The 27,045-nt window shown below is 50.2% G+C and overlaps 1 protein-coding gene across 1 annotated transcript in view; it reads left to right on the top strand.

The window, feature by feature from the left end:
• Positions 1 to 17,479, top strand: part of LOC144688016 (tricarboxylate transport protein B, mitochondrial) — a 37,276-nt gene extending 19,797 nt beyond the window's left edge. The window contains exons 2-5 of the mRNA XM_078554668.1: positions 2,901 to 3,005; positions 5,267 to 5,382; positions 7,082 to 7,155; positions 15,184 to 17,479. Of these exons, the coding sequence (XP_078410794.1) occupies positions 2,901 to 3,005; positions 5,267 to 5,382; positions 7,082 to 7,155; positions 15,184 to 15,298 (410 nt within the window). The 3' untranslated portion in view covers positions 15,299 to 17,479. The remainder of the gene's footprint in view (positions 1 to 2,900; positions 3,006 to 5,266; positions 5,383 to 7,081; positions 7,156 to 15,183) is intronic.
• The last annotated feature ends 9,566 nt before the right edge of the window (positions 17,480 to 27,045 follow it).

Genomic DNA, 27,045 nt, shown 5'->3' with positions numbered 1-27,045 from the left:
GCCTGGGGTCAGTGGCCTCAGCGAGGGTGCAGGGGGGTGCAAAGGTCAAGGGACCGGGAGGAGGGAGGGTCTCCGATGGGCCCAGGGACCTCACAAAATAGGTTCCGACCTCCCTTTGCCCGACACCAACCTGCACAGCTACAGCTGCCGAGCTTCCCACATGGCATGGGCACCCCCCCCCCGACCCTAGCCCCCCTGACGCCTAGCCCCCCTGACCCCTACCCCCGACCCCTACCCCCTGACCCCTAACCCCCAACCCCTACCCCCCTGACCCCTACCCCCCGACCCCTATCCCCCCGACCCCTATCCCCCCCGACCCCTACCCTCCCGACCCCTACACCCCCGACCCCTATCCCCCCGACCCCTATCTCCCTGACCCGACCTCTATCCCCCTGACCCCTACCCCCCTGACACCTACCCCCCGACCCCTACCCCCCTGACCCCTACCCCCTGACCCCTACCCCCCTGACCCCTACCCCCCCTGACACCTACCCCACCTCGACCCGAACCGACCCCTACCCCCTGACCAGGCCCCTACCCCCCCCACGACCCGACCCCTACCCCCCCCACGACCCGACCCCTACCCCCCCACGACCCGACCCCTACCCCCCCCACGACCCGGCCCCTACCCCCCCACGACCCGACCCCTACCCTCCCCACGACCCGGCCCCTACCCCCCCACGACCCCAACCCCCCCCACGACCCGGCCCCTAGCCCCCACAACCCCTGCCCCCCGACCCAACCCCTACTCCCTGGGTACAATACCAGTGGAAGCAGGAAAAGGCTCTTTTGTAGCCATTAATTGGATGTCAGTCGGGCCAGGGGCAAGTAGATTACCCTATGACCCTGTGACCCTGAGCCTCCCCACACCCTGTAAAGTTTCAGACAGGTCGGGGGTGGGCAGACCACCCGCTGGGTTTTACATGTCCCGTTCCCGCCCCCCCCACTCAGAAAGTTGTCGGTGGGGAGGGTAAAACCCAGCCCCATTGGGAGTTTCAGCAAAGGACAAGCTGCTCCCCCTGGTGGTGCCCAGAATAATGACAGAATCTGCTCAGCTCCCAAGATGCCAATGAGTAAAATTTCACTCCAGGCCCACACTCTGCCGGATTTAACCCATTAACTTCCTTAAATCACAGAATAGGATTTAATTCTGGTGCAGCCTGACCTTGGCTGTAACACGGAAACATCGTTCCTTTATCGAGCCCCGTCCGCAGAAAGTTCCGGAAAGCTTTAACTTGAGGTGCTGGTGGGGGGGGGTTTAACTCTTAAGCTGTTAATGCCACCCGGGTTTTGAAATGGTTTCCAATCTCGGGGGTCTTTAACGAGGTGGAGTTTGCGAGGGTGAGCAGTCAGCCAGAGAGAATATTTATATATATATAAACACAGCCGGCAACCAATTGTCTGGTTAAATCCCCCAGCTCCATTCTGGAGTCTCCCTCACCACCAGTGTTGCCAGGTCTCTGCCATGTTGTGTTTGGGCATGAGGAGATAGGTGAGGGCACACACAGCAGGTTTCTCTCCCCCCCCCTCTCCGCCGCCTCTCTCTCCCCCTCCCTCTCTCCCCCTCCCTCTCCGCCGCCCTCTCTCTCCCCCTCCCTCTCTCCCCCTCCCTCTCTCCCCCTCCCTCCCTCTCTCTCTCGCCCTCCCTCCCTCTCTCTCTCCCCTCCCTCCCTCTCTCTCTCCCCCCTCCCTCCCTCCCTCTCTCTCTTCCCCCTCCCTCCCTCTCTCTCTCCCCCTTCCTCCCTCTCTCTCTCCCCCTCTCTCTCTCCCCCCTCTCTCTCTCTCTACCCCTCTCTCTCTACCCCCCTCTCTCTCCCCCTCCTCTCTCTCCCCCTCTCTCCCCCTCTCTCTCTCTCTCTCCCCCTCCCCTCATCTCTCTCTCTCCCCCTCCCCCCATCTCTCTCTCCCTCCTCTCTCTCTCTCCCTCCCTCTCTCTCTCTCGCCCCTCTCCCCCTCTCTCTCTCGCCCCTCTCCCCCTCTCTCTCCCCCCTCTCTCTCTCCCTCCCCTCTCTCTCTCTCTCTCTCTCGCCCCTCTACCCCCCTCTCTCTCCCCCTCCTCTCTCTCTCTCCCTCCCCTCTCTCTCTCTCTCTCTCGCCCCTCTCCCCCTCTCTCTCTCTCCCCCTCTCTCTCTCTCTCACCCCTCACTCTCTCTCTCTCTCCCCCCTTCTCCCCCCTCTCTCTCTCCCCCCTCTCTCTCACTACCCCCCTCCCTCTCTCTCCCCTCTCTCGCTCACCTATCTCCTGCTGTTATGCTTGGCTGAACCCAGTAATGTGAAGCACATGAAGTGTGCGTGGCCCATTGGAGTTTAGAAGGATGAGAGGTGATCTTATTGAAACAAGGAAGATTCTGAGGGAGTTTGACAGGGGGGATACGGAGAGGATGTTCCCCCTTTGGGGGAATCTACAACTAGGGGACACAGTTTCAAAATAAGGGGACTCCCATTTAAGACAGAGCTGAGGAGGAATTTGTTCTCAGAGGGTCATTAGTGTTTGAAATTCTCTTCCCCAGAGAGCAGTGGGGCTGGCCATTGAGTATATTTAAGGCTTGAGTTAGACAGATTTTTGATGAATAAAGGTTATAGGGGGGCAGGCAGGGAATTGCAGTTAAAGCCATATCAGATCAGCTATGATCTTATTGAATGGTGGAGCAGGCTCGATGGGCTGAATGGCCTACTCCTGCTCCTATTTCTTATGCAGGGGCCAATCTGTGGGTTTGCACTGGGGGGCACGAGTGCATTATGCCAGGATGGGGGGCAGAAGGAGGTCTGGGTGGAGGGTGAATGCCAGGTCACACGAGCTGGACTCTCGACTTCCCTCTGCCGGAGGGGAGAAGGGTGCCACTATCCCCTGTGTGGGTTAATCCCTGTCTTACTGCCCCTCTGTCTCTTCACTGCTGCAGGATTGAAAGGTACATATCAGGGACTGACGGCAACTATCCTGAAGCAGGGATCGAACCAGGCCATCCGATTCTTTGTCATGACCTCACTGAAGAACTGGTACAAAGGTAAAGGTGGACCAGCATTCATCTTGTAGTGTGGGGAGTGTGAATACAATGAAGGCACAGTTACATTATTAATATTTATACTGCCTATGGTTTAACAGGGGGCCAGTTAGCTCAGTTGGCTAAGTGGCTAGTGTGAGGTTCAGAATAACACAACAGCACGAGTTCAATTCCTGCTCAGGCCGAGGTAGACTTGGACCTGCCTCCTTGACCTGCCCCAAGCTATTCAGCCAATTGTCTCCCTAATAGAGGGAGATACCTACAGTCCCTCATGGACTATGGTTAATTATCTACCTACCTGTTGATTTAACTGAAGACCAAAGTGTTCTGTGTTAGTTCACACAGCCAATAAATAGGGAATTCAGGAGAAACTTATTTATGAATAGGAAATTCAGGAGAAACTTACTTATCCAGAGAGTGGTTAGGATGTGGAGCTCGCTATCACGGGGACGGTTGAATAGTATGAATGCATTTAAGGGAATCTAGTTAAGCACATGAGAGAGAAAGGAATAGAAGGTTATATTGAGGGGGTGAGATAAAGAAGGGTTGGAGGAGGCTCATGTGGAGCTTGAACAGTACAGAGCAGTTGGGCCTGTTCCTGTGCTGTAGACTTGATACAGTGATTCCTTCCCGACACTCTGCGTGGTGTGTTGGCCAAGAGAAATGCCTGAAACTCAATAACTACATCCTGTGACCCCCCAGTGCGAGAGGCATTAGCCGGGAACACAACCAGCTTTTGGGCTAGAATCTGGCGAGAGGTTTATGGCAGTGGCAACGGCAGTGTCCAGTGTCTGCCATCAGGGGGAGACATTGTTCCATCAATACTGCCAGCCCTGCCTGTCCCTCCCCAGCCCAGCTGGGAGAAAATGTCGCTTCACTGACTCGATCGGACCGTTAAGAAAGGTTGTGGAACACTTGGCTTTGCAAAGAGGGGCATTGGTTGCAAAGAGCCAGGAGCTCATGCTAAACCCTTACAGATCACTGCTGAGCCTCAAAAACATAGAAAGATTTGCGGCACAGAAGGACGCCATTCTGCCCATTGTTGTCTGTACCAGCCGAAACAGGGTAATCCAGCCTAATCCCACTTTCGGGCTCTCGGTCCCTAATCTTCTGACCCCCCGAGTGTGTATCCAGGCGTTTTTTAAATGTGACGTGGGTTTCTGCCTCTACCGGCCTTTTCAGGCAGTGAGTTCCAGACTCAGACCACCGTCTAGGTGAAAAGAATCCTTCGACTCCCCTCCAGTCCTCCCACCGATTACTTCCCATCGATGCCCCGTGCAGACTGACTCTGGGGAATCGGTCCTTCTGATCCACTCTATCGAGGCCAATCAGATTTATTCACTTCAATTAAATCTCTCCTCAGCCTCCACTACTTGTAAGAAAACACACCCCCAGCCTCTCCAATCCTCCCTCCTCACTAAAAATCTCTCGTCCCAGTTACATCCTGTGTAAATCTCATCCATAACCTCTCTAGTGTAATTATATCCTTCCTGTGATGTAGTGACCAGAACTGTACGCAGTACTGTAGCTGTGACCTAACTAGTGTTCTATACAGTTCTGGCATAACCTGTCTGCTCTTATATTCTATAGCTCAGCTAATAATGTCTCACTTATGCCTCCTTAATCACTATATCCATCTTGTCCTGCTACCTTCAGAGACCTGTGGACATGTGTCTCAAGGTTCCTCTCTATTCCCCAGCTCGGAGGGTTGGGTCCAATTCCAGGCACCATATTTCAGGGACGACGCCAAGACCCTGGAGAGGTTTTTTTTGTTACCAGGATGATTCCGGGGATGAGGGAGAGCTTGGAGGAGCTGGGACTGTTCCCCTTAGAGCAAAGAAGGTTAAGGAGCGATTTGATTGAGGTGCTCAGAGCCGTGAAGGGTTTAGAGATGAACGGTTTCCGCTGGCACGTGAATAAGAAACCAGTGGCCATGGATTGAAAATAATCGGCAAAAGCACCGGAGGGAGAAAGGAGGAGAATTAATTTCACGCAGAGGGTTGTTGTGATCTGGAACACACGGCCGGAAAGGATGGTGGAAACAGATTCAACGGGAGCATTGAAAAGAGAATTGGATCGATACCGAAGAGGGAAAGCGTGCAGGACAATGGCGAGCGGGACCAATTGGATGGTTCTTTCAAAGAGCTGGCACGGGCCCGATGGGCTGAATGGCCTCCTGTGCTGGACGATTATGTGATCGCGCGAAATTACGATTTCAGTATATTTGCTGGATAATTGTAATGATCCTTTGTTTTCTCAATCAGGGGACAACACAGCCAAGGAGATAAACCCTCTGGTTACGGGCTTGTTTGGAGCACTGGCTGGGGCTGCCAGTGTGTTTGGGAACACCCCCCTCGATGTTGTGAAAACCAGGATGCAGGTACGAGGGTTCGAGACTGCCCGACACTGACTGAAATCCCTCCTGATAACCCAGTCATTTCATTCAGATTAACCCAGAAACAGCAAATGGCTGGATTGGGGGCTAGGGGGGTGGGGGGTGTGGGGAGAGGTGGGGGAGGCGGGGAGTGTGGGGAGGGGTGGGGGGTGGGGAGAGGTAGGAGGGTGGGATGGGGGTGGGGAGTATGGGGAGGGGTGGGGGGTGGGGAGTGTGGGGAGGGGTGGGGGGTGTGGGATGGTGGGGGGCAGTGTTAGCTGGAAAGGATTGCACGGCAACTAAACTGTCCACCAATAAAAAACAGAATGGAAGAACGGTTGGATGGGGGGAGGGGGAGAGACTGGGGCTGCTCTCCTGAGGGCAGGGAAGGCTAAGGGGAGATTTATTCAGGGCGTTCAGAATGATGAGGGGATTAGACAAAGTAAATAAGAAGAGACTGTTTCCAGAGGCAGGCGGGGGTTGGGAATCAGAGGGACACAGATTGAAGAAAATAGCTGCAAAACACAGAAGAGGGAGAGGGAGAGAATTCCTTTACACAGAGAGTTGTTGTGATGTGGAAGGTACTGTCTGAAAGGGCGGCGGAAGCAGATTCGATAGCAACCTTCAGAAGGGGAATTGGATAAATGCTTCGACAGGAGAGTTCGACGATGGGGAAGAGCACGGGGGGAGTGGGACTTTTTGGACAGCTCTTTCAAAGATGGGCCAAATGGCCTCCTTCTGTGCTGTATGATTGGAAGGTTCGGTAGGTTAGTTCACTGGCGTCACAGCGAATCACCCACACGTCATTGGCTCGCTCAATGGCATGAGCTGTCCTGCTTGAACCAGGGTCTACCCGCTCCTGAATGGGCCCTGGGATCGATTGCTGAAGATAATGTGCGTTGGAGGGAGGGAGGGAGGGAGGGAGAGGGGGAGGGAGAGGGAGAGGGGAGGAAGGTTCTGCTATGAAAGATCCTCGCTCTGCTCCGACACCACACCCATTGAATAACCAGCAAAGGGTTTGGGTGGCGAGAGAGGCAGACACCAGACGTAGAGAAGCTGGGTGCACTGCTGGGGCTGTGGGAGGCCGCAGTATCTGTGGAGCCCACTTCCTTCAGACTGGGAGCTCCAGCAGACTGGAAACCCCTCGACACACAGTCAGTCTAGGAACATTCATCATGCCAAGCCCTTGGTTCGTGAGTGAGAGTGAGATGGGATGGGATGAGATGGGATTAGATGAGATGAAATGAGATGAGATGGGCTGGGATGAGATGGGATGGGATGGGATGAGATGAGATGGGATGGGATGGGATGAGATGGGATGAGATGAGATGGGATGGGATGTGATGGGATGGGATGAGATGGGATGGGATGGGATGAGATGGGATGGAATTAGATGAGATGAGATGGGATGAGATGGGATGAGATGAGATGGGATGGGATGAGATGGGATGAGATGAGATGGGATGAGATGAGATGGGATGAGATGAGATGGGATGAGATGGGATGGGATGAGATGAGATGGGATGGGATGAGATGGGATGGGATGGGATGAGATGGGATGGGATGAGACGGGATGGGATGGGATGGGATGAGATGAGATGGGATGGGATGGGATGGGATGAGATGGGGTGGGATGAGATGGGATGGGATGGGATGGGATGGGATGGTCTGTCCTGTATTGTAAACCTTGTCTCAATTTGTCTAGGGCTTGGAAGCTCACAAATACAACAGCACCTGGGACTGTGCTTTCAAAATAATGAAGTATGAAGGTCCCTCAGCGTAAGTAAAATAATTTAAGCTTTTATACGGTGACAGCTGTGGTGCCGCTTGGCTCTGAGCCTGAAGATTTGGGTTCAAGTCCCACAAAAATCAAGGCTGACGCTGCAGTGTGGTACTGAGGGAGTGCTACACAGTTGGAGGTGCTGTCTGTCCTTTGTTGGAGTTGGGGGGGGTTAAGGTGTTAATAAACTGAGGCCCCACCTGCCCCCTCAGGTGGATGTGAAAGATCCCATGGTACTATCTCAAAGAAGAGCAGGGGCATTGTCCTGGTTAAAGTTGGTCCCTCAACCAGCACCCGTCTTGGGAAAAGAAAACTGATTACCTGGTCATTACCGCATTGCTGTAAGTGGGATCTTGCTGTGCACACATTGGCTGGCATGCAACCACAACAGTGAATCTATCGACAGGAGATGCCGTTAAATGGCCTCACACGCACCCCCCCTGTCGGGCCAGTGTGGTGGAGGCAGCCTGGAGGTGAAGGTTACGGGTGGATATGTTTGATTCCTGGTCAGTGCTGAGTTAACTAACCTCGCTAGAGTGTGGTTTGTGAGTGACTCACTGGCACACGTCACCCCCCCTCTCGCGCCATGCTGAAGATCTGCATCTTGTTAATCCTCTCTCCTGTTCATTACCCCTCCCTGTCTCTTCCAAAGACCCTGTCGGCAGCAACCTTCTCCCCGATCGTGAGTCCCACCCTCTCCTCAATCCTGAGCCAACAGGCATTCGGCTTGGGTGAGCTTTAGCAGCAAGCGGAAATGAGCTAGTGGACTGTGGGAGGCGTCATAGCAGAGCCCAGTTTCATCCTCATCACAAACACACAAACCCTTTTAACATTCACGCCCCAGCAACCGTGTCTTACTCCATTTGAGTTCCGCAATTCTCCATCTCCTTCCCCTGCCGCTGATTGACAGGAGGGAACTTAACAATAACAACAGCCGCTTGCATTTATATAGCACCTTTAACATAGTAAAACATCCCAAGGCACTTCACTGGAGTTTTATCAAGTAAAATTTGACACTGAATCGCATAAGGAGATATTAGGACAGATGACCAAAAGCTTGGTCAAAGAGTTGGTTTTAAGATGCATATTAAAGAGCGAGAGAGAGAGAGTTACGGAGGTGGAGAGGTGTAGGGGGGTGGTTTCAGAGCTTGAGGCCCAGGCAGCTGAAGGCACGGCCACCCAATGGTGGAGCGATGGAAATCAGCGATATGCAAGTGGTCAGAATTGGAGGAGTGCAGAGATCTCTGAGGGTTGTGGGGCTGGAGGAGATTACAGAGATAGAGAGGGGGGGTGATGAGGCAACTGAGGGATTTGAAAACGAGAGTGAGAATTTTAAAATCGAGGGGTTGCTTAATGGGGGAGAGGGGGGGGCCAGTCTAGGTCAGCGAGCACAGGGGTTGATGGGTGAGCAGGGCTTGGTGTTATTTTGGATAGCTGATTTTATACATAGATACAAATGGGGGCCCCCCCCAATTAGAATTGTCTTTTTTAATAATGTCGGTTCCAGATGTTTTTGGTCAGCTGTGTCCCAGATGTTGTGGTTGAGGGTTCATGTCCCCACAAGCAAAGCTGGGATAATCCTACAAGATATATGGGGTGGTGGCTGGAGAGGGCCCAGTGTGTCAGACAGCACTAAATCCCCCTGCTCTGGAGGCCGGAGACACCGAGTGGTGGGGAAAGCCGGGGCACGAGGATGATTTGGGAGAAGGGGAGTCAGCATCTTTTGATATATCCGTTCAGACTGACCCGGAACATTAAAAGGAAGACAACCCAACCCACCTTTCAACGAGCCGCAGACTGTATCTGGCAGGAGTGTGTGGATGTGTCGGGGCTGGCTATAAATCGATGGTAAAACAAGGCAGGCCTCAAACCGGCGGGCAGCTGGAGGTAACTGGTTCGGGTTGTTGAAACGGAATAAAGCGACGTCTCAGTTGCTTCTCATGCCCCGTCCCCTTCAACTCTGGTCCTCAATACTTCCCACCAGTGGGAACAGCTTCTCCCTATCTGGCTCTGTCCAGCCCCCTCCTGATTTCGAACACCTCTATCAAATCACCCCCCCCTCCACCTTCTCTTCTCCGAGGAAGACAGCCCCAGCTTCTCCAGTCTAGGTAACGGATTCCCCATCCCTGGAACCATCTTCAGGATTTTTTTCTCCCTGCAGCCTCTCTAACATAAAGTGCGGTAACCCAGAACTGGGAGCAACACTCCAGCTGAGGCCGAGCCAGTGTTTTAGACAAGTTTAACGTAACCTCCCTGCTCTTATGCTCAATGCCCCTAATACTAGAGCCCAGGATACTGTACACTTTATTAACCGCACCCTCAACCTGTCCTTCCACCTTCAACGATTTATGCACATATACACCCAGGTCCCTCAGCTCCTACACCCTTCCTTTCACATTGGACAGTAACTTCCAAGCTCCAGAGCAGTGATTCGGGGGTGGGGGTACCCCAAAGAAACACTGGAGGACCCCACTCCGACCCGGAAGTTCCCAGGGTAGGGATTGCATGCCAATTGCCCGGGAAGTTCAAACTCCCAATGAGCAATTGCCCTGCACAGGGAACCATCTGAAAATGCAGTTTAAATCCACCCCACCTCACACCCCTCCCTCCCTCTCCCGGGACTCCCCGCTCCTGCCTACTTCCGCCCCCAACTCCCCCAGGGGCTTCCCCATCCACCCCCACCCCCGAACCCCCAACCAGACTCCTCCACCACCCCACCCCCCCGCAACCAACTGACCACCCACCCCACCCCCATTCGCACCCTTCCAGACCCGAGTCCTGGTCGCTCCCACCACCTCCAGGGCCAACTCCCGACCTCAGCACCCCCACCACCCCCTCCCCTCCCCCAACCAAGACCCAACTCCCGACCTCCTCCCCTATCCCGCCCACCCAGACGGACTACCAGCCTCCCCCACCAGGCCCGACCCCACACCCCCATGAATCCTACTCACTCACCGTGTACACTTACCTTCTCCTGGCTTGTCGAAGACCTATAAACTTACCTGGTTTACAGCAGCAGGTGATGCAAGAAAAGGGGGTGTGGCTCACTCACCTGAGACTGAGCTGCCCTCGACACTAGGCCCCAGGAGCGCCACACAGATTTCACCCAGCCTGAGCCTGGAAGGTCGGGGGTGGGGATAGGATCACCTGGATTTCCAGGTAAGTAATTTCGAGCAGAGTGGCGACCTGACTCCATTGCCACCCCATTGGGAGTTAAGGCCTATATTGTCTCTCTGCCTTCTTCCTACCAAAGGAAAGGGGAGCACAGCAGGAAAAAAAAAGCAGAACACAGCCCCAAATCTAGAGCAATGCAAGACTTCACCCTCAGGGGGTGTGTACCCGAGGGTCCAGCCATTGATCCCCAGCCGTAAAAAAACAATTGTTTACTCATTTGAGAAATGCTCGGAGTTGGGAAGGGAAAAGGCCGTCTGAGCTACAGCCAGGAATCATCCAATTGGATAAGGTAGGATCACTTTGCAGTCTGATTGGCTGTTGGAAGGCGGTGCACCACAGGGATGAATGTGTCGGACAGCCAATGGGGTGGGGTGGGGCGGGGCAGTGTGAGGGCGGGGCAGTTGGAGGCCAGAGGTCATGTGACACCTCCTGCCAGATTTGGTAGCGCCAACACTGAGTGTTGAGGAGACGATAAACAACAGGCCCGGTTTCAGTGACAGCCAATCCCCATCACTGCACTTAGTACCGCACCTCGAGTCTGGCACAGAAATGAAGCGTTTGTCCCGCTGAGGGAGTGCTGCACCATCAGAGGTGCTGTCTTTTGAATGAGATATTAAACTGAGGCCTTGTCTGCTCTCTTAGGAGGACATAAGAGATCTCACAGCGCTATTTTGAAGAAGAACAGGAGAGTTCTCTTGGTCAATATTTATCCCAGCATCACCAAGGCAGATTATTTGGTCATGATCACACTGCTGTTTGTGGGAGCTTGCTGTGCGCAAATTTGGCCGCTGTGTTTCCTACATTACAGCAGTGACTACATTTCAAAAAGCACTTCATTGGCTGTCAAGTGCTTTGGGAAGCCCTGTGGATGTGAAAGGCGCCAGAGAAATGCAAGTTCTCCCCAGCAAAAAAAAACAAAATGGGCTGGGGAATTAGGAGGTTACCTTTCACGGAGAGATACAGCTTGTTCTGAATTCCCCATTCGGAGAGATTTGTCTGCCTGTCACATGGCCGCAGCTAAGAGCTGGAGTGAAAGAAGGGAGCTCCGTGTGGATATGACCCGTCAGCCCATGTTGTAGCGATAGCCCCTTCCTCTCTGACAAAGCGTCAGCAACACTTGATGTAGATGAGAAATGGTGAAGTAAGACCGAGATAGTGGGAATGCAGAAGGGAGCTGGTAAGAGCATCAGAAAGGAACCGTTTGAAATCTTACTCTCCTCCCTCTGCACGCTCCCTCCCTCCCCTCCCCTCCCTACCAACCCCAATCTTCTCGAGCTCAATTGAAATCAAATCTCTGGCTCCGCTGCCAGTTTCCGCTTTGTGTTGTACAAGGTCTTTTGTTTAAAAGCCTGTTTCCCGCTGCCAGGGAACATTTGTCCTTCCTGGATCTCGCTCTCTCCCTATCTCTCGTTGTCTGCCCCTCGCTCCCCCCTCTCTATCTCACCTTCTGTCAGTCCTGCTGCCTCATGCCCGGGTTTTGAAGAGAGCTTTACTGTTACCCAGGTCAGGTAGGAGATTGCTGCAAGCAACTCCCATCCTCCTGCGCCAAACCCCACCACCCTCCCCAACCCCACTGATCTCCTGAGGAAATTTCTGCATAAAGTTATCTTTTGTCCGATTTATTCTTGGGATGTGGGAGTCACTGACAAGACAGGCATTTATTGCCCATCTCGAATTGCCCCTTGAGAAGATAGTTGCACACGTTCCAGAAACCGGAGACAGGTCATTATCACGTTGCTGTTTGTGGGAGCTTGCTGTGCGCAAATTGGCTGCCATGTTTCATATATTACAACAGTGACTACACTTCAAAAAAATAATTAATTGGTTGTAAAGAGCTTTGAGGTATCCTGAGGTTGCGAAAGGCACTATATAAATGCAAGTGTTTCTTCTTGAACCGCTGCAGTCCATGTGGTGTAGGTACACCCACAGCGCTGTTAGGGAGGGATTTCCAGGATTTTGACTCAGCGACAGTGAAGGAACGGTGATATATTTCCAAGTCAGGGTGGTGAGTGACTTGGAGGGGAACTTCCAGGTGGTGGTGTCCCCATGAATCTGCTGCCCTCGTCCTTCTAGATGGTAGCGGTCATGGGTTTGGAAGGTGCTGTCTAAGGAGCCTTGGCAAGTTGCTGCAGTGCATCTTGTATAAAGGACACCCTGCAGTCACTGTGCACCAGTGGTGGAGGGAGCCACTTGGCGGCTTGCCGATCGAGCGAACTCTACTGAGCAATCGCGGAAGATATTCCTCTTTACTGATGTGCTCTTAGCCACACTGGCTGCCCTCCCCTTTCCCCTGCCCTCAGCTGCCAGTTCTGCCAATGCTACATTACAATGCTATGATCTTATCGAATGGCGGAGCAGGCTCGAGGGGCCGAATGGCCTACCCAGCTCCTAATTTGAGTGTTCGTCTGGATGTTCATACCTTGAAGTCTCTCGCTATTTCCAAAGTCCTTTTTATACTTCTAGTGGCAGCTTCAGTTCTTACCAAATCAGGAAACTGTTACTTGCGACCAAATGATTTTGTTCTCCTGGGTCCAATCTTGAGTTTAAGGTTTATCATCGTGTTCCCACGGTTTCTTGCGTTCTCTTAATAGTTTCAACAGTTCTGCTTTGGAACATTGTTTTTATTGTGTCAAAGCTGCACTTTCTGTGGTTTTCTCCCCCCTCCGGTGGGGGAGAGCAGCTATACTAGCAGCACTAGCCTGTGTGTCAAACAGGAAACATTCCCTGTCACGTGTGTTCATTTCCAAAAGGCATCCATTGAAAATTGGCACGTGCCATTGCATCCAGGGTTTGGGATGACACAAACTCCCCGATCAATCCCTAACCACAGAGACAGGCACCACTCCACCCAGCTGATCAAACGGCCACCAGTATCCTGAGAATTACACCTCACTCCGAGCCCGAAATCAGGCTGCCTGCTTATCCTCACTTACAGCAGTACATCAAAGCTGGGTTAGCTCTGCAGAGCTAATCTGCACGCAAAACGTTAACTCTTTTTTTTCCCCCTCTCCACAGATGCTGTCAGACCTGCTGAGTTTTTCCAGCATTTTATGTTTTTGTTCGGGATTAGCCCTGGGTGTTCTCCTTACAGGAGAGAAAGCTAAGAGGGGGGAGGATCTGATAGAGGTATTCAAAATCATGAAGGGTTTCGATAATGTAGATGGGAAGGGGATGTTTCCAGTAATAGTAGCGTCAGTAACTAGAAGACAAATTTAAAGTGATTGCCCAAAAGAATGAAAAGCGGTGTGAGGAGAATTGTTTTTTGCAGTGAGCTGTTATGGTCACTGTCTCAAAGGCTGGCGAAAGCAGATTCAAATGTTACTTTAAAAAGGAAATCGGATAAATACATGAAAAGGACCAATAGGCTGGGCAATGGGGAAAGCGTCTAGAGGGTAGTGGGACTAATGGGATAGCTCTTTCAAAGAGCCAGCACAGGCACGATGGGCTGAATGGCCTCCTCCTACATATTAAAAACGTGGAGCGGGCTTGAAGGGCTGAATGGCCTACTCCTGCTCCTATTCCTTACATCCTTCCGTGCTGTATAGTTCTGTGTGACCCTGCCGACTCTGGTTGAACGGGTTGCGCTCGCCGTCGCAATTGGTCATCCAACACGCCCATCCTCACAGAGTGCCACAGCCCATCGAAAAGCAAATGTAATCGTCAGTACCCGATTGGATGATTTTGAGACAGCCTCTTCTCCCCTCAAACACTTGAGTTGTTACAGCACAGGAGGAGGCCATTCAGCCCATCGTGTCTGCACCAGTTCCCCGAAGGAGCGCTTCACCCAGTGCCGCTCCCCTGCCTTCTCCCCGTAACCCTGCACATTCTTCCTTTGCAGATAGTAATCCAGCTCCCTCACGAATGTATCGATTGATGCTGCCTTCACCACACTCTCAGGCAGCGCATTCCAGACCCTAACCACTCGCTGCGTGAAAAAGTTTCTCCCCCATGTCTCTGTTGCTTTTAATTAATTTTTATATTTTATATTATATCTTATAAAATATTTTTTCTTACAGAAAGTTGAAGGGAAATCTTCCTTTGCGCACACTATTCTGTGAATTGCCCCTGGGATTGAATGGTTCTTGATCAAACAGCCCCCAAACTCCTCCCTCATCTCTGATAATTCTTAGAACTAATAAACTGAAATAGGGCTGGTTAGCTCAATCGGTCTAAGCATGGTACTTAAAGGCATTAACAGTGCAGGTTCACTCCCTGTACCAACTGAGGTAGTGCTTGGGGCCTGCCTCGTTTACTTGCCCCACTGTGATACCCATGGAAGGGCTGCTAGAATTGGGGCTTGTGTGGAGAGCCATGGTTAGCAATGCTTGGGCGCAACTGGGGACACTACGTGAAGAGAGAGAGAATGAGAAATGATCTCACTGAAACCTACAAAATTCTGAAGGGGCTGGATAGGGTGAACACTGAGGGATTGTTTCTGCTGATCGGGGAGCCTAAAACACGGGGTCTCAGTCTCAGGATAAGGAGGCGATCATTAGGACTGAGATGAGGAGAAATGTCTTCGCCTGATTTTTTTTGGAATTCTCTACCCCAGAGGGTTGTGGATGCTCCACAACGTTGAATCCATTTCAGGCTGGGAGAGACATTTTTGCTCTCAGGGAATTGAGGGATATGGGAAGTGGGCAGGAAAATGGAGTTGAAGCCCGGGATCAACCACGACAGTCAGGGAACAGGCCCGATGGGTCGCGTGGTCTACTCCCGCTTGGAATTTCTTACGTTCTTCAGTTCCCTACTTGTCATGAAGATTAGTCCTTAATTCCTGGAGACTCCAGGGGGCAAAGTGGAGAGCTGGCAACCCTAATTAAATATCTTTTGTCTTCCCATCCCTCCCCAAGGTTTTACAAAGGGACCGTTCCACGCTTAGGGCGAGTTTGCCTGGATGTTGCCATTGTTTTCATCATCTACGAAGAAGTGGTGAAGGTGCTGAACAAGGTTTGGAAGACAGACTGAAGTCATTGGGGGAAGTTGGGGTGGGGAGGGTGGTGAGGGAGATCACGGCCATGGAAACCAGAAGGGTGGGATGGGGAGGGTGGGTAGCAGGTGACCACGAGAAGGACAACTGGATCTCAACAGGAAGAGGGGCAACGTACGCATTTAGAATCGGCCAACTCTGGAGGATGATTCCCTCAGTTTGTGTTGCCAAGCAACGTACTATTTAGTCTGTGAGCCAATCACATCGGGCAACAGAAAGAGTTAAATTATTAATGTAGCCAGGTGACCCGTGGCCTTGTTAATGTATTACGTGCCAATAACTGGTGATGCCTGTTTGAATATTTTTATTTTATTTGTGCCAAAGTGACTGTCGTCTTTTTAATGTCCTTTTTATTATTGTGAGAAGGGGTTTAAAAGATAAATAACTAATGGTTTTAAGTGCCTACAGACTGTGAAACACAAACAATCTGAACAAAATGGACCTCCCAGTACGGAGGTCTCATTGGCAAGGGATGGGGGATGGGGGTTGGGGGTTGGGGGAGGTTGGAGTGGGGGGCGGAGATCATGTAACCACGAGAACAGCTGCTGTGGATCATGGGTATTCATTGTAGAGGCCTTGTGTATCCCAAACGGCATGAAGCCAAGGCAATTAAGATGGAGTTATATTGCAGATCAGCCATGATCTCATTGAATGATGGAACACTTGAGGGGCTGAATGGCCTCATCTGGTTCCTATGTTTCTAATCCATGGCCATAGGCTCTTGCCATCCTGTGAAGGTGCAACGCCCATTTGACCTTATTGTTATTACTCTGCCGAGTCCAACTCTTTCAGTTGTTCTATTGTTGTTAATTTGTCAGTCTCTTAGCCTGAAGGAGTGGTTCCTTCTGTGAATGTAAATTAATTTGTGATAGGGGTGGGGGTGTTGAGGGGTCAGTGTTTAATTTTGTAATTGGCCTCAAGACCCCAAGACCTTAAGGAGGCCACACAAAGCCTGGACCCCCCTCCCCCCCACCCCAACTCTAAAACTTACAGTCAACCCAAACTGTGTACCCTAACATTAATAGGAAGGGGAATATTCTAACCTTGTGGCTCTTCAGATGTCTGTAGCAGAATCCACCTGGGTCACTAATGTCCTTTAGGGAAGGAAATCTGCTGTCCTAACCTGGTCTGGCCTACATGTGACTCCAAACCCACAGCAATGAGGTTGACTCTTAAATGCCCTCTGAAATGGCCTAGCAAGCCACTTGGTTCTCAAGGGCAGTTAGGGATGGGCAATAAATGCTAGCCTAGCCAGCGATGCCTTCAACCCATAAACAAAAAAAAAAGTTTTGCAATTCCATAGAAATTGGAAATTCCTTGGAATCCACAAGCAGTGACACCACCAATGATGTCCATTACCCACCATGCAATGCAATGCTACGTCATGTCGGCCCTCCTGAGAGGCTTGTTCCAAAGAAGCGCCAAGTGGTACAGAACCCAATTTGTCTGGAAAGGGGAAGGGGGGGTGCAGGTATTCCATTTTCAGTGCTGGTTGAGGTGGCTGCAAGGGGCTCTGGAACACTCCTGCCATCTGCTTAGCATACCCAGCTTTTACCATTGAGCCAACTGATGAACTAAATAAAGCTGGAATAAAAAGCGGACACCAGTAATGGTGACCATGTAACTATTGGATTACCATTAAAAACCCATCTGCTTTGCCAGTGCCCTTTAGGGAAGGAAATCTGCCGTCCTTACCCAGTCTGACCTGAGACATGTGACTCCAGACCCACAGCAATGTGGTCGACCTCTTAACTGTCCTCTGAAATGGTCTAGCAAGCCAATCAGCCACTTTGAAGAAGGGGGCTTGCCCCTGCCTTCTCAAGGGTAATTAGGGATGGTCTCTAAATGCTGGCCTTGCCAGTGATGTCCACAGCTTGTGAATGATTTCAAAAAATAAGCAAAAAAATGTTTATTTTTTGTTTGCTAAAACGCTTGTGTGAGAAGATGCTGCTCCAGTAGAACTGTGTCACAAACTGGCAATGAGCAGATATGAATTACCCCAACCCCTTCACATCTCTCTCCTCTCAATGTTGTGTAGTTTGTTCTAGGTGTGACCTTTTATTGTCGTAATTTCTATGTTATATTGTTATTTCTCATAGTTTGGGCAATGTTTACAATATGATGTAATAATAATAATAATAAATTAACCGTGCACTAATCATCTGGGCTTCTGTTTCTGTTTACCAGCAAAGATGCATTAAGCCCGGCTGTTGTGAGAGGCCGGGTGGTACAGTGGGTACTTTTGTGCTCAAGTCCTGGAGTGGGACTTGAATCCACAACCTTCTGACATAAAGGCAAGCTTGCTACCAGTGGAGGCACAGCTGGTACTTTTATACTGGCCTTTACGTACCTGGTCTCTTCCTTACTGGCCCACCCCAGCCCACTTTATAAACTCTGCTATCTAGCTCGATGATCGCCTCAATATCTAGGAATAAAACATTAACTAATGTGGCTGGACCAATGAACAAGGCCTGTTATCAGTATCAAAACTATTAATACTAATCCTGGTTGGGTGGCACCACCCCTGCTCCAATATATAACATCGTTGTACAGCGATAGAGCCATAAGCTCCATTCTGGGAACTTAGAGTGCACAGATTCCTCGCACAGAGTGATGCTCGGGGAGATCCTGTCCCATTAGTGGTTAACTTTCTTCATTTAGCTGATAGTTCTGTGATTTTGTTGTTCAAAGTTACGAGGTGTTCTGACAGAGTCGATAGGGAGAAACTGTTTCCACCAGCTGGAAGGTCAGTGACCAGAGAACACAGATAGAAGATAAAGATCTGTGACATGTCTGGCAGTCAGAAACACAAGTCTTTCTTAACCTACACTGGCACACCAGTGCAGTACCGAGGGAGCGCTGCACTGTCGGAGGCAGTACCGAGGGAGTGCTGCACTGTCGGAGGCAGTACCGAGGGAGTGCTGCACTGTCGGAGGAAGTACCGAGGGAGTGCTGCACTGTCGGAGGCAGTACCGAGGGAGTGCTGCACTGTTGGAGGCAGTACCGAGGGAGTGCTGCACTGTCGGAGGCAGTACCGAGGGAGTGCTGCACTGTCGGAGGCAGTACCGAGGGAGTGCTGCACTGTCGGAGGCAGTACCGAGGGAGTGCTGCACTGTCGGATTCAGTACCGAGGGAGTGCTGCACTGTCGGAGGCAGTACCGAGGGAGTGCTGCACTGTCGGAGGCAGTACCGAGGGAGTGCTGCACTGTCGGAGGCAGTACCGAGGGAGTGCTGCACTGTCGGAGGCAGTACCGAGGGAGTGCTGCACTGTCGGAGGCAGTACCGAGGGAGTGCTGCACTGTCGGAGGCAGTACCGAGGGGGTGCTGCACTGTCGGAGGCAGTACCCCGTCCCTTCCAGCTCACTGCCAATTTTCCCTGCATCTATTTATTCAGCTTGTGGGGATGATCTCTTCCCTCAAAGATGCTCCATCTATAAGAATCGTCACTGTAAGTAACCATCAGGGATCCACCGGCATCATAGACCCAGGAAAATGTGAGTCTACAAATGTTCCCCATTAGGAACTGGTGGCTCAATGCTTGGCCACAGTGATGCGCCTTGAGAAACTCTTTAGCGCTGTGGAAATTCAGGTAGGGCGCTCCTCCTTATTTGCAATGCCCATAAACATTGTCTCGTACCATGGCTGGGTCACAACCTGACTCCTGAATTTTGAACATAAGTCCCCATTCAGGAAGGAACCTTTCAATGTTGGGAGACAGAGCAGCAACAGAAACCTGGTTCCGCGCCAATGGTTAAGTGCCAATTCTGGAGAGGAAAGGGCATCACTCTGCTGCTCGCTGATCCATGAGTTGGCACAGGAGCCAGGCAACGAGTGATTGGTGCTGCCGACAGACACTCCTTTCTTTTCCACCAACAAAACTCTTTTCATTAATCCGAGAGTCGTGGGGAATCAGACCCACGAGCAGAAATGTTGCATTTCATCTCCTTATCGGAACTGTCTTTTGAGAGCAGAAAGTCTTCTCTGTACCTCACGTATGACCTTGAATCCATCCCAATTCTTCAGGAAGATGCTGTCACATTGGCACGAGAATGCATTCCCTAATCTCCAATTCAAACCTAGTGTGCCCTCCTGACAGGAAACAAATCCTGCCTCTCGATGAGCTGATGGTAATTGTAGCATCTTGCATGTTTGGCAGGCATGTGGCATGGAGAGATTTGCCTTTGAAACCTGAGGTAGCTTTTGAAAGATTATTAAAGTCAATCACAAAGTAATCTTCTATTTTGTTAACTTTCTGTCACACCCACTCATCTCCGAATCAGAAGGTCGTGGGTTCAAGTCCCACTCCAGAGACTTGGCACATGATGAAATGGAGATCCTGTCTGCTCCTCTCAGGCACAAAAAAATCTCCATGGCACCATCTGAAGAGCAGAAGAGTTCGCCCTGGTCAATATTTATCCTAACACGAACACTGGTCAAACAGGTTATCTGGTCATTAGTCACATTGCTGTTTTCATGGCAGTGTTGTGTTTTACCTACACTACAACAGTCACTACAGAAATTCGACTGTAAAGCACTTTGAGACAGCCTGCGATTGTGGGAGGCGCTATATAAACGCAAGTCTTCCTTTCTCTTGGTCATATGAGGACTGTGTGTGCTTTGTGTCGGCCAAACAGAATATCTCCTCAGAAGGAGAGTCACACGGACTCGAGACGTTAACTCTGTCTTTCTCTCCACAGATGCTGTCAGACCTGCTGAGTTTCTCCGGCATTTTTTTGCTTTTTTTTATTTCAGAATATCTCCTTATGTGGATTTCTGAGGAGGCTGGTTTGTAAATGTCTAAACTTGACAGGTTTGTGTGTGTCGTAGCCACTTAGCTGAGCAAAACCAAAGTGTTTCATGGGTTTGATGTTTTTTTTCACTAGCCTCTTGGGCATCTGCTTACCATTGGTGGCTGTGCTTTCAGTGGCCTATGTCTTAAACTCTAGAATTCCTTCTCTAAACATCTCCCTCTCTCCTCTCTTAAAGATGCTTAATAGCTTTTTAATCAAGATTCAGTCATTGTCTTAAGATTCCTTTATGTGGCTTGGTGTCAAAATTTGTTTAATAATGCTCCTGTCACATTGTGCTGCATTAAAGGGGCATTATAAATGCGAGTTTTTAAAGTTCTTGTAGGGGATGTGGGGGTCGCTGGCTGGGCCAGCATTTATTGCTCACTCCTAATTGCCCTTGGAGAAAGGCGGTGGTGTTATTGTTGCTGCAACGGAATCTGTCCCCATGAATCTTCCCTTCTGACTGTGCATGTATGTGTGGTGGGCGGGTTGGGGGAGCGTGTGTCCCTTTATAGCTTTCAAATAGGAAATTCAGGCGGATTAACCTGCCTCTTCAGGGAGATGATATAATAAGGTTTCAGCAAGAAATGAAGTTGCGCATGTGGGACACAATTAACATACGTCACTGAATCTGTACAGTGAGATGATGTTGTGTCAACTCTGCCGATATATGTCTGACCTAGCAGACAGCGGCGTCTGTGATGGTGTCTTGCTGCTTTGTTCACTAATGCTGCCAGCTCAGTTGCCTGTCCTTTTTGTTCACTGAATCGGAAAGCCAAAGGGGCCCTCCTGAAGCACAGCTCTTTGAATATGAGCGCTCGGTAGCATTACTGGTCGCTCAGTGGGTATGATGGCGAGAGAGCCCTCCCAGGTTTACCCTCTGCTCTGGATATGGGTGATGGTGGCGTCTGACCAGTTAAAACAGTGTCATTTCCAGCAATAAGCTTCGCAGAGTATGCATGCACTAGCCTTCCGTTCAGTTCCCTCTGGGAAACTGCAGTGCACCCTCTTCACTGTAACGCTTTATTATCCTGAGGTTTTATTTTTTGGGGTGGGGAGGGGAGGTGCGGTGTGGGGGAGACAGGGCACTATGCCTATCCTGCACCAGCCTCTCCCATTCTTTTTCAAGGGCAGGATTACCTTCGCTGCAGCACCATGTGTAGAAACATCACAGCACTTACACAGGGCATCGTATCTTCCCATTCTGAAGAACAAGGAGTAGCTTGTGCTGAGGACAGGTGTTGGCAAAAGCCATGGGGGTGGGGGTGAGGAGGGGGCACTGAATTATACAAGTGGCATTATTACAAAAAATGAACACTAGCCGCAAACATTTAGCCGTTGTTTTAAACAGATCTCACTGGAACACCGAAGAAGATCGGAAGCACAATCTCACTTCAAGATTCAATTTACGTAAAAAGTAGACTTTCATTTATCACCTTTCACAGCCTCAGATGTTGCTAAGTGGTACCCAGCCATTGAAATACTTTTGAAGTGTAATCACTGTTCTAATGTGGAAAAGCAGCAGTCAATTTACACACAGCAAGATCCCACAAATAGCATGGTGATAATGACCAGATAATCTGTTTTTTTTTGTGAACTAACAATACGCTGGACATACTCAGTTTGGATGAACAGTCATGGAACTGAAACGTTAACTCTGCTTCTCTCCACAGGTGCTGCCAGACCTGCTGAGTGTTTCCGGCATTTTCTGATTTTATTTCAGATTTGCAGCATCTACAGTATTTTATTATTGCATTACCTTTTTTTTGTGATGTTGGTTGAGGGATAAATATTGGCCAGTACACCAGGGTGAACTCCCCTGCTCCTCTTTGAAATAGTACTGTGGGATCTTTTACATCCACCAGCGAGGGCAAACAGGGCCTTACTTTAACACCTCATCTGACTGGCAACACCTCCAGCAGTGCAGCATTCCCTCAGTACTGCACTGGAGTATCAGCCTGGACTACATGCACAAGTCTCTCTGGAGTGACAACTTTCTAATGCAGACATGGAAGTGATACCCACTGATCCATGGCTGTCACAGGAAATTAGAATACAATTAATATATTAATATCATTTATGGTGGTGTGTGTGTGTGTTACAGATCACCCAGGTAGTGTGAAATGCTGTGGCCACTTTTACAGGCATGTTGCAGTCCAGAGTATGAATTTTCTTTCCATCACATGGCTGACCAGGAATCTCTCCTGCTCTTACCACCTGCCATCAGTGTGTATTGGAAGGATTTGCAATTTGTTACTCAACCTGTTTGGCTGTGTTATGAGTGCAACTTGCTTTGCCATCACATCCTGGGGTGGGACTTGAACCCAGAGCTTCCAGCTCCAAGACAGGGAGGCTACCCACTGTGCCACAAGGCCTCCCTAGCATCATGTATCTGTTACCTATACATAAACTAGAAAATAGGATCTAGAAACTCAACATTTATCAGTTCGCCATTTGATCCAAGTACCAAGCAGGTATCTGTAAACTGTTCCTTGCCTTCACTGGTCTCACACATTTTAAATCCGTTTAATCCCCAAACCAATTTATCAATGAAGTTGTAAAATTTACAAGAAGCATCTGATGTGGGAGCTGAGTCGATTCCCAGGATCCTAAAGCCCTCCTGACTGGGGACATTAGCACTGGGCAGCAAAAGAGATCAGAATCAATAGAGTAAAGGAAAGTCAACGGCAAGAATGATCCCAATGCATGGATCTGCCTCCACAAACTGCGAATGGGGCAAGGAGACAAATCAGAGCAGAGCACAGCCAAGTCTCTCTCTTCAAACTCAAGGATAAACTCAAAACTATGACAAGAAGCAAGGACCTCATTTTAAGTACAGAGCCAATACTCTGAGTCTGTCTTTATTTGTTAAATGTGTGGGAAATGTTGCTTTGGCAAGAGTTGGTCATGATTTTAAGAGCCAGAGGGAGTTCAGTCACTTGGTTTTAAATTAAAATGTATCCAGCCCCTCTCCAAAAGTTAGAAACTGATCAGCATCTTCCATTCACATCTGCGAGACTCGTCATATCTGTGCTGCATCGGGTCAGTTTCATTCCCTCCGCCAATAGGGAGTGGACATATGTACATACGAACATACCAAATAGGAGCAGGAGTAGGCCATTCGGCCCCTCGAGCCTGCTCTGCCATTCAATAGGATCATGGTTGATCTGCTTGTGTTTCGATTCCCACATTGCCATCTAACCCCAATAACCTTTGATTCCCTTGCCTAACAAGAATTTATCTACCTCTGGCTTAAAAATATTCAGTGACCCCCACCTCCACCACCTTCAGAGGCAGAGAGTTCCAAAGACGCACAACTCTCTGAGAGAAAAAAATTCTCCTCATCTCTGTCCTAAAAGGGTGACCCCCTAATTTTAAAACAGTGCCCCCCTACTTCTGGACTCACCCACAAGAGGAAACACCCTTTCTACATCCACCTTCGGTCTGTCCTCAAGCATGACCCAGGCCTCCCTGTCGCTTGCCATTTCAACACTCCGCCCTGCTCTCATGCCCACATGTCCATCCTTGGCCTGCTGCAATGTTCCAGAGAATCTCAACGCAAACTGGAGGAACAGCACCTCATCTTCCGACTAGGCACTTTACAGCCTTCCGGACTGAATATTGAGTTCACCAATTTTAGATCATGAACTCTCTCCTCCATCCCCACCCCCTTTCCGATCCACCTTTTTCCAATAATTTATAATTTTTTTAATATATTTTTCTTTTTCCGGCTATTTCTATTATTTTTAAATGTATTTCCATCCATTGTTTTATCTCTACCTTTTAGCCTATTTCGATCCCTTCCCCCCCACCCCACCCCCACTAGGGCTATCTGTCACTTGCTCATCCTGCTTTCTACCCTTAATGTCACCATTAGCACATCCTTTAGCTAATATCACCACCGTCAAAACTGCTTTGTCCTTTTGTCTATGACATCTTTGGCAATCTCCACCTATCACTGGCCCTCTATCCAGCTCCACCTGTCCCACCCCCCCTCAACCAGCTTATATTTCACCTCTTTTCTATTTTTTCTTAGTTCTGATGAGTCATTCAGACTCGAAACGTTAACTGTGTTCCTCTCCGCAGATGCTGTTAGACCTGCTGAGTTTTTCCAGCTATTTTTGTTTTTATTTCCACATCCACCTTGTCAAAACTGTTCAGGATCTTGTATACTTCAATCAAGTCGCCCCCTCACTCTTCTATACTCCAGTGGAACCAAGCCTAGCCTGTCCAACCTTTCCTCACAGAAATAGATCAGAAACTGTTAAAAACAGGAATAAAACAGGGAGGGATTCACATTTCAGTTGGAAGATTCCCAGCATTCTCTGAAGCCAAAGCAGAACGTCGGAAGTCTGAAATAAAATAAAACACGGGGAGAATGCTGCAAAATACTCAGCAGGTCAGGCAGCATCTGTGAGTTGATGTTTCAAATCAATAATGTTTCCTTCTGCTGACCTACATTGAAGCTTTGGCACTTAGATTCCAGCTGTGACCACTTTCTCATAGAGCTCACTGAGGAGTGTGATGTCCTGGCAGATCGTACAGGCTCATCAGTGAACCCCTGGCCCAGCAAACCAGCAGCAAATCCAGCCAAGCTTATTAAAGTGGTCTCTGTGACTATTTAAAATAAACGCAGAGGGAAGCCCAGAGGAAGAAAAGGACAGTGACTGGCTGGATATTAAATTGGCTCAGAAACAGAGGAGGAATGGTGAAAGATTGATTTTTGGACAGGAGACAGTGTACAACGGTCTCCCTCAGGGCCGGTATTAGGACGCCTGCTTTTACTAATAGATGTCGGGCTGTAACTGCGGAGCTCCAGGGCAGTGTACCTGGGGGTGTGGGTACCCACCCCCCTGCAATTGGATGTTCCCAGGTAAGGATTGCACGGCAATTGCCCGGGAAGTTTAAACTTCCTGTACTGCCCTGCACTGGGAGCCATCTGAAAATACAATTTAAATCACCAACTTTGGATGGTTCTGACTCTGTTACGGCAATGGTTACCCAGAAAAAGTTAGAAGAATTAAAACCACTTCTAATTTCTGGATAATGATAGCACTGGCCCACGCCCCACCCCCAATGGGACTACTCCCATCGCCCCCAGTGCTCCACCCTCCCCCCGGCCCATCTGCCCCCAAGACTCCCCCACCCCCACTTCCCCCCACTGGACTACTCCCACCACCCCCCACTATTCCCCCCTCCCCCGGCCCAACCACCAAACCCCACCCACCCCCCCCACCCCGTCCTCTCCAACCTTCACCCTCAGAGCAGCCTGACCCCTCCCTCCCACAGCCTGACCTAACCTCGCCCCTTCTCCAACCTCGCCCCTTCCCCATCGGCCTGGCAGAACCCGACCTGACCCAACCCAAACCCCCCGCTTACTCGGCCTGGCCCAACCCAGCCTGCCTCCGCCACCCACCCCTAACCCCCACCATCCCCTCCAGCCCCAGCACAACCAGGCCCAACCTCCCCCCCACCCCCCAACCCCCACTCCACAGGCACAAACCCGCCACCCCCCAGGCCTGATCCCCTCAAGGCCCAACCCCCACCCCCACCCCCACCCCCCAAAATCCTACCTACTTCCCTTATACACTTACCTTCCCTGGCTTGTCAAAGTGGCTGGACCTTTAAACTTATCTGCTCTACAGCAGTGGGTGTCATAAAAAACAGAGGTCATAGCTTACTTAACCTTCAACTGAGCTGCCCTTGACAGTAGGCCGTGGGAACCTCCTGTGCTGCACAGATCTCTCCCGCCCTCAGTCGGAAGGTTGGGATAGATAGAAGCGGCTAGATTTCAAGATAAGTAACTTGTGAGTGGAGTGGCAATCCAACTTAATTGTCACTCCACCAGAAGCTAAGGGCCATTAATATAGCAACCATGGGCTGAATGGCGTCCTCCTGTGCTGCATTGTTCTCTGAAGCCTCATTTTCAACTGTTACAGCAAGGAACAGTGAAGGGGGCAATTTTGTGACAGTTTCTGAAACATTTAGTGTAAGAACCATCAACTAGTGCCAGTGAAGTGCTGTGGTGCTTGCTGCAAAGTGACAAAAAAAAACAAAGACTTACATTTACGTAGCACCTTATGAGAACCTCAGGTCATCCCTGAGCTTTTTGCAAGCAATTAAGTTCTTAGTTAAAGTGTACTCACTGTTGTAATGTCAGAAGCACAGCGGTCGACTTGTGCACAGCAAGATCCCAGACAACAGTGTCATGCAGGTGTCTTTCAAAGAGTTGGCAGAGGCACAATGGGCTGAATCTCCTCCGTCCCTGCTGTATGATTTTATCTACCATTGCCTCAGCTTGGAGGGAGATCTTGTCAGCTGAGGGTGATGCTAAAGATCCCATGGCACTATTTGAAGAAGAGCATTGGTTTTTTTTTTCCCAGTCTCCTGTTCAATATTCTTCCCTCCACTAGGACAATTGTGGGGGGAGAATCTAGCCATTCCTATAGCTTTTCCTGTGATGTTGTTGGTGCAGAATTTCTGTTGGAAGAGCCATCACAGACATGATGGGCTGAATGGTCTCCTATGCGGTAAAATTCTCATAGAAGTGTAGAAACTTACAACAAAGAAGGAGGCCATTGGGCCCATCGTGTCTGGTGCTGACCTACAAATATCCCGCCAGCCTCGTCTCACTTTCCAGCTCTTGGTTCGTAGCCTTGTAGATTATGGCACTTCACGTGCATATCCCAGTGGTTTTTAAATGTGGTCAGTGTTTCTCTGCCCCTGACAACATTTCAGGCAGTGAGTTCCAGATCTCCATCACCCTCTGGGTGAAAACATTTCCCCTGGAATCCCCTCTAAACCTCCCACCCCTTAACCCTAAATTATGCAACCCCCCCCCCGCCCCCGCAAAAGATCATTTCTGTGCCAGCTCTCTGTAAGGGGAACTTCAGCTCATCCCACATGGCCCTGCAAGTATTTCCTGCTTTACATAA

This window comes from Cetorhinus maximus, chromosome 12 (assembly GCF_964194155.1).
Source record: "Cetorhinus maximus chromosome 12, sCetMax3.hap1.1, whole genome shotgun sequence".
NCBI lineage: Eukaryota > Metazoa > Chordata > Chondrichthyes > Lamniformes > Cetorhinidae > Cetorhinus > Cetorhinus maximus.
This window is presented reverse-complemented; position numbering and strand designations above follow the sequence as displayed.